This window comes from Oratosquilla oratoria, chromosome 3, assembly GCF_046742065.1.
Source record: "Oratosquilla oratoria isolate Oo_2021 chromosome 3, ASM4674206v1, whole genome shotgun sequence".
Classification (NCBI taxonomy): Eukaryota; Metazoa; Arthropoda; class Malacostraca; order Stomatopoda; family Squillidae; genus Oratosquilla; species Oratosquilla oratoria.
The window spans coordinates 37,369,076-37,382,854 of NC_134779.1; the positions used below are offsets into that span (position 1 = coordinate 37,369,076).

The 13,779-nt window shown below is 39.8% G+C and overlaps 1 protein-coding gene across 6 annotated transcripts in view; it reads right to left on the reverse strand.

Moving 5' to 3' along the window:
- The window catches only part of D2hgdh (D-2-hydroxyglutaric acid dehydrogenase), a 30,716-nt gene extending 16,988 nt beyond the window's left edge, over positions 1–13,728 (reverse strand). The window contains exons 1-4 of one of the 6 annotated variants that reach the window (XM_076179268.1): positions 13,636–13,728; positions 5,842–5,997; positions 4,801–5,039; positions 240–476 (exon numbers count right to left, since the gene is read on the reverse strand). In XM_076179268.1, coding sequence (XP_076035383.1) covers positions 240–476; positions 4,801–5,039; positions 5,842–5,984 — 619 coding nt within the window. In that variant the 5' untranslated portion in view covers positions 5,985–5,997; positions 13,636–13,728. Of the gene's footprint in view, positions 1–239; positions 477–4,800; positions 5,040–5,841; positions 5,998–6,364; positions 6,408–11,529; positions 11,551–13,285; positions 13,308–13,531 lie in introns of those variants that run through there. The other 5 variants (XM_076179258.1, XM_076179263.1, XM_076179271.1 and 2 more) reach the window with 5 other exon arrangements.
- Positions 13,729–13,779: the final 51 nt, after the last annotated feature.

The window sequence follows — 13,779 nt, forward strand, 5'->3', positions numbered from 1 at the left end:
AGGGTAATCACATTCTGTATGACAACTCCACTTCACAAGCTGTGAGCATCCCATTTTAAAGTAATTCATTATTCTTATGGTTATGAAGTTAATATAAATCTATCTGTTTTTGATCATTTCTTTCCTGAGTATTCAATAAACACATATTTCCTGATCTACAGGAAATAATTTGGTAAAGGAGGTGGAAAACTGAGCGTGTGTGGGGGGAGAGGGTAAAAATTAAAAGTGAATTGAAATACCTGCATTAGTTGAAACATTTCCCCCAATGTGACAACTGCCCTTTGCTCCAAGGTCAAGAGGCATCATCAGTCCATTCTCACTGAGGTAATTGTCTAAGGTTTCAAGAACACAACCTGACTGACAAACCATCACACCAGACAGCTCATCCAAACTTTCAATTTTGTTCATCAAAGCTGTGGACACAACAACTTCATCAAACACTGGCACACTTCCACCCACAAGGCCTGTGTTACCTCCTGAAAATTAAAAGAAAATTTAATAAAAATGGGAGACAATAAAAAATGGCTTGAGTTTATATCATGTATTACAACAGATACAAGGTATAGTTTGACAGGAATGATGTGCCACATATTAGTTAAAATTTTGCTCATTTTCTGCATGAGGGTATGGAGCAGGGGGGGGGGGTTGCCAATTAAGTGAAGTGGCCTTGCTGTGAATGCACTATGCCTTGCTGCATTACATTTGACCCAGAGCTATTGGCAGATGCAGGGATGACCAGTCATCCATGTGGAGCTGAGATAGGAGGGGGTGGAAAGGGTGTTGGAGGGGAGTGGAATGGGTGGAAATAGGTACGTGACTGACTTAGCTACCTCCCTTATAAGGGGAAAAAAGCTCTTGGTGTGTATATTTATGAATGTATATATGTGTATATGTACATGCATGTGTGTGTGTATATATATGTGTGTATATATATATATATATATATATATATATATACACAGTGAGACCTCTCATTGACGGACGTTAATTAGCTGTGCTTGCGGTGTTTTGGAGTGGTTTTTGGGTGGCATAGTGATTGCATGCACTAAACAACAGCACCAAAAACACCAAAAACAACGGAAACACAGTTAATTAACGTCCGTTAATGAGAGGTCTCACTGTATATACAGGGTGCGGCAGGTATTTGAGAACGCATCTTCTAAGTGGTCTAGTAGTTTAGACACCATAGCTAACCATTCCTTTTCTTTTACAGCTGAAAATGGCACAATCAAATATTACCCAAGAAATGAAAAGGCATGCAGTTATCGCCTCTATAGCAGCTGGGCATACTAATTCTGAAATTGCTGCCTTCCTTAATGTTGCCCGGTCCTTCGTTTATAAGGTCAGAAGGGAACTTGTGGATGCCAGAGGTAATGTGGCAAGTACATCGCAACGTAAACAATATTCCCGACGATCGGATAGCATCAGAACATCAGAATTCATAAATGCTATTCAATCGGCAATTGATGAAAGCCCTGGGAAGTCCATGAGGGCACTGGCCAAGGATTTTCAAGTTGATGAGGCCACCATTCGACGTGTTGTTCACGAAGATCTCCGGTATAAGTCGTATGTGATCCGAAGAGGACAGTTCATGTCACAGAAGACATATGAGAACCGAGTCATCAGGGCCAGACGTCTTTTGAACAAGTTAAAACATCCTGAAGAACCAGGAATCCTTTGGTTCTTCTCTGATGAGAAGAACTTTGTTCAGGACCAGAAGGTGAATAGGAGGAACGATCGTTGGTTGTGTCAAACTGCAGGTGAAGTTCCAACGGTTATGCATACTAAATTTCCAGCATCAGTGATGGTTCTGAGTGTCGTGAGCAGTGAAGGCGATGTGATGCCTCCCTTTTTTTGTCCGCCAAGGACTTCGTGTCAATGCAGCTTCTTACACTGAAGTGTTGGAGACTGTTGTAAAGCCTTGGATGGATGGTGTAGCACGTGGCAGGCCGTACGTCTTCCAGCAAGACTCTGCTCCATCCCATACAGCTCACACAACCCAAGAATGGATGGCCACCAATTTTCATGACCACGTAACCCCCAACAAGTGGCCCCCTAGCTCCCCTGATGTCAATGCTTTGGACTATTATGTTTGGGGCGTAGTTGAGAGGGAGTCTAATCGTAAACCTCACAACACTATAGCATCTCTCCAAGAAGCCATTGTCGCTGCAATGGCTAACATATCCAAGAGTCAGCTCATTGGTGCTTGCCAACGATTTAGACGTCGCTTGGAAGATATCATTGACAAGGATGGAGGTTCCATAGAGTGAAACAGTGCATTTGCTTTGTGTTAATGTATAGAATACAATAAATGCTAATTTGAATATATACTAAAACGTTAATAAACCTTATTACAAACAATCTCCTTTGTTCTCAAATACCTGCCGCACCCTGTATATATATATATATATAGAGTCAACTCCCCCATTAACACAAGTTCTGTTAACACAATTTCGATCTTACACGACTTAAAATTGATCAATATATATTCTGATAACACGAAATGTCCGATGTTACACAAGTTGAATTTCCCGCCTACTGTAGTTGAATATCTCGCCGCCTGAGCGCGGGAAAGATGCTCCGACTCCCGCGCTCCAGCTCTCTGCCTCTTGTCCTCAGTGTGAAGCCAGCCCTCACAGTGTGTGGAACTCATAAACAATTTTATCAAAGTTTTGTGTTACATAAATTCGTGTACTATAGCACCCAAGCATCCTGGTACCCCAAAGGTGAGTGCAGCAAAGAGGCCAAGAAAACTTGTGACCAGAGAAAAGATGTTAGAAGTGTTGGATCTTTATGATCGGGGTGAAAGAACTTCTGTTATTGTTCATGCTACCGGACTGAATGAGAGCACTTTGCAGAACATCAGGGCAAATGCTGACGAGATCAGAGCCAGTTCTGTTGCTGGTACATCAGCCTCCTCTTCACAATGTTCCTGAGCAAGATCCATGGAGATGGAGAGGATGGAGAAGTTATTGGCACAATAATGAAGAGGGAGACTGCAAGCTGAAACCTGCCTTTGTCTACCACTGCAAAAATCCACAAGCATTGAAGGTGTGTATGTATGGATGTTGATTTTATTAGTCATGAAAGCTTTGAAATTTTTTACCGAGATTGTAAACGCTCGTTTTTTTTCATGCACCAAAACAAAAAAGAAAATAATGTCACCAACTCACAATTTACGGCACACTAAACTAATTTTGTTTATTCTTGTGTCTTCACAGGGCTGCGTCAAGACCTTCCTACACTGCTACTGGTATTCCAACAAAAAAGGATCGATGACGGGGAGCATATTCAAGGACTACTTTGGGAAATTGGAGAAAGAGTTAGAACTTTACTGCGAGAAGGAAGAGATTCCATTCAAGATTTTCCTGATCTTGGATAATGCTCCCAGCCATCCCCAGTCAACAGAAAATTTCTCCAACAACATCCAGCTCACTTTCTTGCTGCCAAACACCACTTTCATTCTGCAGCCATGTGACCAAGGAATTATTAAAACCTTCAAGTCATATTATCTACGTTCGACCCTGACTGACATGGTTGAGAGGACACAAAAAGACAAGATGACTGTGAAGGAATATTGGAAGCAGTTTACCATCAAAGATGCTCTCCGCTTCATTAAAGAATCTTGGGAGAAAGTGCCAAGGAAATGCCTAAACGGGGTTTGGAAACATCTGTGTCCTCAGTTGGTGTACGATTTCGTCGGCTTTGACATCCAAGAAAATGTCTCTAAAGCTAACAAGGAAAGTCTTGACAAGGCCAGGGAAGCCGGGTTTGACTAACTTGAGCAGAAGAGCATTGATGAACTGCTAGAATCGCACACAGTGGAGCTAACTAATGAAGAACTGTTAGAGATGGAGATGATACAGAATGCAGCATTGGAGGCAGCTGCATCTCGGCTTATATCAGAAACCCCAGAGCCCGAGAGAGTCTTGACCAAAAGTGATCTCGAAAAAGCACTCTCGTTTATATGAAAAGGACTGGATATCTTGAAAGCCAAAGATCCGAATATTAACAGAAGTGCAACAGTGGCCAGAAAAGTTATGTTGAGCTGAACTGTTACAAAGTGATGTTAGATCAAAAGAAGAAAAAGAGTACGCAGACAAAACTCCACCATTTCTTTAAAAAAAAAAAAGACAGTCAAGGAAGAGGAAGCAGGGCGAGGCAAGGAGGGAGAGGGAGGTGAGGAGGCAGGGTGAGGCGAGGAGAGAGAGGGAGGTGAGGAGGTAGGGCATGGCAAGGAGGGAGAGGGAGGTGAGGAGGCAGGGCAATGCAAGGAGGGAGAGGGAGGTGAGGAGGCAGGGTGAGGTGAGGAGGGAGAGCAGAGTGAGGAAGGAGAGGGGAGTGAGGTTGGGGACGGGAACACGGCAAGCGACAGTGATGGTAGTGATGCGTCATAATGTTTACATGCATAAAAAATGTTATTTCGCCACACAATAAATACCAATATAGTAAGAATGTGTGTTTTTATTGTTTCTGTAACCTTCAAATTTATTAATAGTGTGTTTGTTTAGGATTTTCAGTAATAAAATCCCAAAATAGGCAGACTTTCCTGTTGTCCAGGAATGTAACCCCCACTATTACCATTATTTCTTATGGAGAAATTATGTTCCGTTAACATGATTTCCATTAACATGACATCTCCAGGAACGTAACCCTCGCATTAATGGGGAGTTGACTGTATATATATATTTATATATATATATAATAGTAACAAAATAATAATAAACAAAACAAATTTTGCTGCACACCATTCCTAGATTAATATACTCTGCATAAATTATAAATAAAAATATACTCCACCTTGAGGGCAAACAGCAAGTTTTCTTTCAGAGCAATGCTTCATGATTGTTACCACCTCTTCTGTCGTGCGAGGTTTCAGCACTACACTCGAAACACCTCGTACAGTTCTCAGCCAATCAGTGTTGTATCCCTCTAACTCATTCTCCTCTGTGATGACACGATGAGAATCTAGCAATCCTCTGAAGTACTCAATATCCCTGGGATTTATCTGACTGAAGTCTCCTCTTCTTATAGGATACCTGAAAGAAATAAAGCACATAGAAACACGATAACCAAAAACTGTACCTAACTCTCAGTTGCTCACCAAATGTCTGTAGCCTTCAAAATGTTGAATTGTACCTATGATATACATAAATACAGTGAATGCGCATTGATTGAGATAATGTACCATATAAACGACCTTCCATTTAACAGGCCCTGATACAATGAATCCTCAATTTAGTGGATGAAAAAATCCTGTTTGTTACAGAGCTGGGCCACCAACACTGGGCCTGTTGTGTGTGTTAAAACTAATCAATAATACAATATTACCACATTATTTCCAGGCACAGTAAAAGGAACTAATAATTGACAAATTGCCAACAACAGTCATTTGTCCATTATTTACTGATTCAGTCCATTCTGTTCACATTTGGCAGGAATGGACCAGTCCTTGCATGCATTTGTCTGTTAAATGGAGGGTAGTATAATAACATCTATTGGACTTTCTCTATAAGGTACACTATCCTCCTCATGAGACATTTCTTGTATTTTAGAATTAAATCTGTGTTAGTCATACATATGTACCATTGAACCTGAACAACAAGTCCTAAACACCATCATATTACAGACCAAGACTGGACACAAATTTAGACAAATTTGCTTCTGAAGTCCAAAAGACATTTGAACTAGCTTTTATTTTTCAAGATATCTTTTGTCCACAACTAGTCACCTCTAATGAAGGATGTGTACAAAAATGGGACACAACTGGGTACATATACACAAAGGTGAGCAAAGCATAATCTTCAAATCACATTATACATAGTAATGATGTTTTTATACCTTTTGGATGTAAGCTCCACTTTAGCATGATGCCATGCACTGGTATCCAACTGAAACTTTCTCTGTGACTGGAATCCATTTGTTACTGCAATTAATCTATTTCTTGGTGCCCTGCTCAGCAGCTGTGCCATTTGTTTAAGCATCTTTTAAGAGGACCTGGAATATAGTAATAATATCATGTCACTACATCCATGTAATCATTAAACTAATGAAAGTTAATCTCTTGAATACACTGACACCTATGTATGCATCATGAGCTGTGAGATGGGTATATGAGAATGCCTGCATCAGCTTCCTGGTTATATTATTTTGTAGATGTAGCTGAGTGACCCCTGTATTCTGTGAACAGACTTGATTATATTTTCTGTAATGTTATATTTATTCAGTGTGAAAAAGAGCAAGTATAACAGCAGTAACTTTATTGTGTAATGCGAGTATTGTGGTGCATCACTGTACATCAGGCAACCTGGTATGCACATGAATATTTGGCTTGTATTGAACAGGTTAATGCTGCACTTATCACCTTAACACTCTGAAATGAGAGGGTTTCCATCATCTGATAGCAAGGCCAATTTGAAACTGTGAGGTTAAACAAGCCTGAAATTTTTTTGTTTTGTGGAACCCAAACTCCCCCCAAAAATATATCTACAGTTGGGCAAACTCCTTTGCTTTTTTTCAAAGGAGTTTGATGCATGGGGTGGAATGGGCGGCAGGATGGGGGGTGAGGTAGTATGTGTGAGCAAATTTTGACGCAGCCCGAAGGGATTTTTCCCTGTCTTCTTCTTTATGCATGGGGGACGGAGAGGGGGGGGTCGCCGATTTAATGAAGCGGCCTTGCTGTGGACGTGCTGTGTCTTGCGACACTGCTTCTGACCCAGGGCAGTGGACAAGGTGCAGGGATGACCCATCATCCAGGAGGTGCTAAGATGAGAGGGAGGGTGGAGGGGTGTGGAGTGTATTTCAGGGATGGAATGGGTGGGAATGATTTTATGCCTTTCCCTTTTTGGCTACCTCCCTTGTAAGGGGAAAAAAGCCTTGGTATATGTATGTATGGGCAAATTCCTCCCAAAAAATTTATCTACAGTTGAGGAACAATAGATACATCTGGAGAAGAGAGAGATAAGATAAAATGGGAGGAGGGTAATATCTGTTGTGAGAACTGAGATAAAAGTGGAAGAAGAAATAAATCTGAGTGAAAGCAATGCTGAAGCAATAATCCATCTGGAAATTAGAACTAAAGAGCACAATAGAAGAGTGTTCATAGTGGCATGCCCCCCCCCAAAAAAAAAGACAAAAGCTCGGAATGAAGCAGAGTATCAAGAAATGTTACTGAACCCAATTCTTCTCATAAAGAAAACTATTGAACGAAGTAGTAATCTACTCCTTCCTGGAGATTTTAATTGCAATGAGGTCAACTGGGTGGAATGGGAAACAAGTGGCAAAGGAGATTCCTGAGGAAATACCCTGCAAGTATAGCAATGGACGCAATGAACCTTTGGTAAGAGAAGATGAGATTCTCACAAGATTAAATCTACTACAAAACAAAGAGCCTTACATCATTAGCTCCTTGAATTACCTTTGCACCATGGAAAAAAGTGAATATGTAGCAATCTAATTTCAGCTCGTGGATGAGGAAATTGAGCCAAGGAATGAAACACAATTTTGGGAAAGCAAATTTGGGTTGAAAAAATTCTTTGAAGTAGCAAACTGGGAGGAATTCATGAATACCATGGGTATAAGGGGGAAATTGGAAAAATTCCTTGATATTTACAACCTGGGAGTGAACAAACATATGCCGAAGCTTAGTGGAAGGAAGAATCAGAAACAAGACAGGTTCAACAAAAGGTGAGAGATTGGAGGAAAAAAAAAAAAAAAAAAAATGATGTGACTGAGAAAATAGAGGAAGAGGAAAAAAAAAATAAAGTTTATAAACAAACTATTAATGACTATACAAGAATTCATATGAAGAAACTTATTTTGAAAGAGGTGTTGTAGATAAATGCAAAGATGAACTGAAACTGTTTTACCAGTTTATAAATGGTAAATTGAGACACATGGAAGTAATCACCAGGCTAACAGTGGGTGGTGAGATCTTTGAGGCCTCAGGTCAGGCAGAAATGATGAAAATTTCCATTCTGTCTTCACAAAAAAGAGCAATTTTCTGGAAGAAATGTAGAAATGAAAGAAGAGTTCAATTTTCTGGGATCATTGGATGTGACAAAAGCTTCAGGACCTGATAGGATCTCAAACTGGATGCAGGGAACAACTACCAGACAAAATTCACAGTCTTGTTATATGTTCTTTGAAATAAGGCATAGAGCTACTTGATTGGAAAAGGGCAAGTGTGATACCAATTCACAAATGTGGAAGTAAAGAGACACTACCACTAAATCATAGACCAGCACAATCGTGAAAATATGTGAAATGATTGAAAGAACGATAGATCAAATGCCTTGAAGAGATAAACATTCTGACAGACAGTCCTTTTGGTTTCAGATTTGGAAGGTCATGTGTGTTGAACCTTTTAAGGTTTTAGTTGAAACTGATTGATACACTGCAAGAGATAGAGGGGTAGGTTGATTGTGTCTACCTCGACCTAGAGAAGGTTTTTGATAAATTATCTTAGTCGACTTGTGTGGAAATTGGTGCAAGTTGGAGGACTGAGAGGCAAACTCCTTGAATGGATGAAATACTTTTTGAAAGAAAGATATGTGACGACAGTAGAAAAGGATAAGATATCAAGATGGAGAGCAGTAACTGGTGGAGTTCCACAAGGTTCAGTGCTTGTACCAATAATGTTTCTTTTCTGTCAATGACATGATGGAAGGAATAACAAAATATGCCAATATGTTTGCAGATGATGCAAAAAGCTTAAGAAGGGTGAAAAACGGGGACTGTAGACTATTGCAAAAAGACCTAAACACCATTTTTGCATGGAGCCAAGACTGGGAAATAAATTTCAATAACAAAAAATACAAAATACATGAAATGGGTAATAGTCACAAAAGACTATCCTTAGATTATTCTCTCAGAAGAGAACCCATTAGAAAAGCAAAAGAGAAAGATTTGAGAGTGTTGATAAAAGACCTGTCACCTGACAGATGTATCAGCATTATGGGAGAGACAATGACTTCTGCATATAATTAAATTGGTTTTTCACTATATGGATGAAGGAATAATGAAAAAAAACTCACTGAAACTCTGATCTGTCCAAGACTGAAATATGTATCAGTTGCATGGTCCCTACACATTGTGAAGGATATAACCAAGATTGAGATAATACAAAGAGCATCAACCAAACTGACCCCCAAGCCTGGCATATAATCCATACGAGGAAAAACTAAAAGCATTGGGTCTGCCAATTTTGAGACTGAAGAAAAAGAGGTAATATAATTACAGTAATCAGGGCATTAAGTGGGTTAGATTGCATTGACTAGGGAGACCTCTTGATTATGGATAGGACGGCTTTAAGATTTTATAGGAACAAATTGAGAAAGACCACATGTCTAAAGTATTTGAAAAGAAATAGTTTTCCATGTGCATACATATATACTAAGAAAACCTTTGAAGGTGATATAGCTCAAGCTCAAACAATACATAAATTCAGATCCAGATATGATAACTGGAAATCAAGGATATAGATTAAGTTCGAACTGTTTATGAATTTGAGGTTAGGTATCAAAGAGATCTTGAAGAATATAACATTGAAGGATAAGAGATGGAAGAAATTAATGTCATGAGTAATGAAGGTGGTCTCTTGATCTACGTGAAAAAAGGCATCAAGTATAGCAAAGTTGATCTGGTATCATGTTTCTGTGAATATTGTTGCCTGGAAATTATGCTTCAAGGGGAGAAACTTGCTTTAACCCTTGTATATCGGAGTCCAAACAGCCAGGAGGAAAACAATCAATTGCTGCTGGATTTACTGCAAGAGGTAACCGAGATGAAGGCTACATACAAGATTTTGATGGGAGACTTTAATTTACCACAAATAAATTGGAAGAACTCATAAAGGTTCTGGATAGATGGACTGAATTTATTGATGAGGGACATGCAGTGGACGTAATTTACTGTGATTTTATGAAGGCTTTTGACGGAGTTACACATAAAAGATGATTAAGTAAAATTAGAAGTTATGGGATTGGATCAGAATATCTAGAATGGATTGCAGCATTTTTAACACAAAGACATCAAAGAGTGGTGGTGAAGGGGGAAATGTCAGGATGGAAGCCTGTGACAAGTCGAGTGCTTCAGGGGTCTGTTCTTAGACCATTGTTTGTTATATTTATAAATGACCTCCCTGAGAGTATGATAAATGACAGTGACATTTACCTTGAGATTTACCTGTATGCTGATGATACAAAGATATTTATATGCATAAAAGAACAAGAAGATTGTCAAAAGCTGCAGCAGGACGTACAGGAGGTATACTCATGGAGTGAAAAATGGTTGCTGAGTTTTCATCCGGATAAGTGCAAGTATATGTGAATAGGAAGAATGAATATTGAAGATCAAGGCTACCGAATGGAGAAACAGCTAGAAAAAATTGCTTCTGAGAAGACCTTGGGGTACATATGAGCAGCGACATGACTTTCTCTCACCACATCAATGAGATCTCTGACACCGCCAGGAAACTCTCAGGCTGGATACTCCGGACATTCCAGACTAGAAACAAAACATGTATGCTGACGCTCTGGAAAGCATTAGTACTCCCAAAACTTGAGTACTGTTCCCAACTCTGGTCTCCCTTGAAGACAGGAGACATAATCAAGCTAGACGCTGTCCAGCGTACTTTTACAAATAAAATTGAGGGATTGCAACAGTACAACTACTGGGAAAGACTGCAACAGCTGGGACTCTACTTTCTCCAGCGAAGATGCGAAAGATACATAATAATATACGTCTGGAAGATTCTGGAGCATCTGGTACCAAAAGTGGGCCTGAAGGTGAACTACCACCCAAGAAGAGGTCGCCTGTGCTAAGTAAGGAGAACTGAGGGGACGGTGAAGAACATAGTACACCACAGCTTCACCTATATTGGGGCACGCCTCTTCAACTCTGTCCCACAGAAATTGCGAAACCAGACAGGCACTTCACCAGAGAGTTTCAAAAACAAACTGGATAAGTGGCTGGCCACAATTATGGACCAACCACCTACACCGGGATACACCAGCTCCAATAACAACTCCCTCCAATCACTGACCTGTGACTCAAAGAGGAGGAGCTGCCTGAGTACAGCAGACGTCCATGTTAGCTGAATTGGTCAAGATGAAATCGGACAAAGGTAGACAAAGGTAAGGATGTGGGAGTTATAATTAATGATAAATTAAGTTGTGTGGATCACCTGGCAGAGAAAGTAAATAAAGCTAACAAAACAGTGGGACTAATCAGAAGGACGTTTGTTACATTGAAGACCACATCTTGAGTATGCTAACCAAGTTTGGAGCCCTAACCTGGTAAAAGATATTGAGATGGTAGAGAATGTGCAGCGAAGGGCTACAAGGATGGTGCCGGGACTTAAAGGACTGAGCGAAAGACTAAGGAGGCTGAACCTACCAACACTGGCATATAGAAGAGCACAGGGAGACATAATAGAGACCTACAAGATACTGACAGGAAAATATAATGGAGACTGCACTCAAGGCATATTGAAGCTTAGGGAAGAGAACATAAGCAGGGGAAACTCACTGAAATTATTCAAGACAAGGTCACGGCTAGATGTAAGAAAATATGCTTTCCTGTGTAGGGTTGTCAATAATTGGAACCAGCTGCCTGAATGGTTGATTGCAGCAAAATCAGTCAACCAATATGAGGGTAGACTTGACAAATTATAAAGCAAAGATCCACTACACGCTACCACAAAGCGTAAATGTGGATCTGGAGTCACAGGCGTAAGCCTCTTCCAGGAAGTCTTCTTGAATCTTGAATGATAAATTGGAGAGTAAGAGATGGGATCCAACGAGCATTGCTCCTTGCTTGTATACTGCAATTAAGTACATACACCCAGTGCACAGACCAGGACACCAAACTGATTCCAAGGCTGACAGATAATGAGAGACTAAAATCACTAGAGTTATCAATGAATGATCAAAGAGAATGATGTGACATAATTACACTTTTCAGGTTACTGAAGGGGGTAGAATACACTTACAGAAGAGATCTCTTGTTTGGGGATGAGAGAGGAATTAAAAGGTCACGAGAACGAATTGAGAATGACTATGTCTATAGGGTGTAGGGTCAACTCAGCCCATTGCCAACTTGGCCCATCTACTTGACCAAGTCAGCCCACCATGGTTAGGTTAAGTAGGTTATGTTAGAGTAGACAAATTTATCCTACTTTAATTTCTGTGACCTTTGCATCTATCAAAACAATGATGGCATCTTAAGTAGCTGATGGGCCAAGTTGATGATAACCCGAGTTGGCAATGGGCCGAGCTGGCCGGCAAGCATCTATAGCATGTGAAAAAATGCATTTTCCATATACACATAAAGGGTCTCACTAAACGCCGACCAAAGTCGACCAACGCCGACCAAAACCACACAATGATGGTTTTTGCTCAAATGCATAGTTTGTATATAAAAAATAGTATATGGTTGCATTATTTGACCTATTTTCTTTAAAATGTGTGATTTCCATGTAAAATGATCAAATAGAAGTTACGTTTTTATCCTCTGCAAAATTAGCAACCGGCAACCAACGCCGACCAAACCCAAACAAAGACGGCTTTTGCTCAAATGACAAAAACGTAACTTCTCTTTGATGATTTTACATGGAATTCACACATTTTAAAGAAAATAGGTCAAATAATGCAACCATATGCTATTTCTTACATATAAATTATGCATTTGGGCATAAACAGTCATTATGTGGTTTTGGTCGACGTTGGTCGGCGGTTGGTAATTTTGCAGAGGATAAAAACGTAACTTCTCTTGGATCATTTTACATGGAAATCACACATTTTAAAGAAAATAGGTCGAATAATGCAACCATATGCTAATTTTTATTTAGAATTATAAATTTGAGCAAAAGCCGTCATTGTTTGGGTTTGGTCGGCGTTGGTTGCCGGTTGCTAATTTTGCAGAGGATAAAAACGTAACTTCTCTTTGATCATTTTACATGGAAATCACACATTTTAAAGAAAATAGGTCAAATAATGCAACCATATGCTATTTTTTATGTATAAATTATGCATTTGAGCAAAAACCGTCATTGTGTGGTTTTGGTCGGTTTTGGTCGGCGTTGGTTGACTTTGGTCGGCGTTTAGTGAGACCGCACATAAACACTTGAAATAGCTTAGGTGATATAGTCCAAACTGAATCTATGCATGAATTCAAAAGTATGATAATAGGAATATAAGGATACAGCCCAAGTTGGAACTAGTTACTATGCATGAACTTGATTCTTGAAGCTAGGTATGATAACTATTTACTATTAACTGGATACAGGATCACACGAGCTCTGTTCCTTTTCTGTATACTGCAATAAGGAATATTTATATTATATATACAGGAGGCCCAGAACTCTCAGGCCGGAAAAGGGCCTCTTCCAGAAAACTTCTATTGTTACTGCTGTCTTCAACACCTGTGAAGTTAATTCGAAGCTAAATCTCTGGTTACACAGGCTGTGTAGCCAGTCAGAGAATCAGCTTCGAATTAACTTGGTCACCTTCACTCATTTTAAAAATCTTACAGATATTTCATCTCCTCTGGACACACCTATAGGGAGGTCAATCTTTCCTGTTGCAACTGTACTAGCCTCTTTAGCTGTTAACTATCACATTTATTTTCCATTACCGATTGCCTTCTTCAACTACCGTATTCCCATCAATCTCAACACAGCTGATATATAAACAAACGTATAGTTTCAACCATCTTGCCGGATGTGACGTTCGTGGCAATGGTGCCACATAAGCTTTCTCGTGACGCAATGATGTTAAA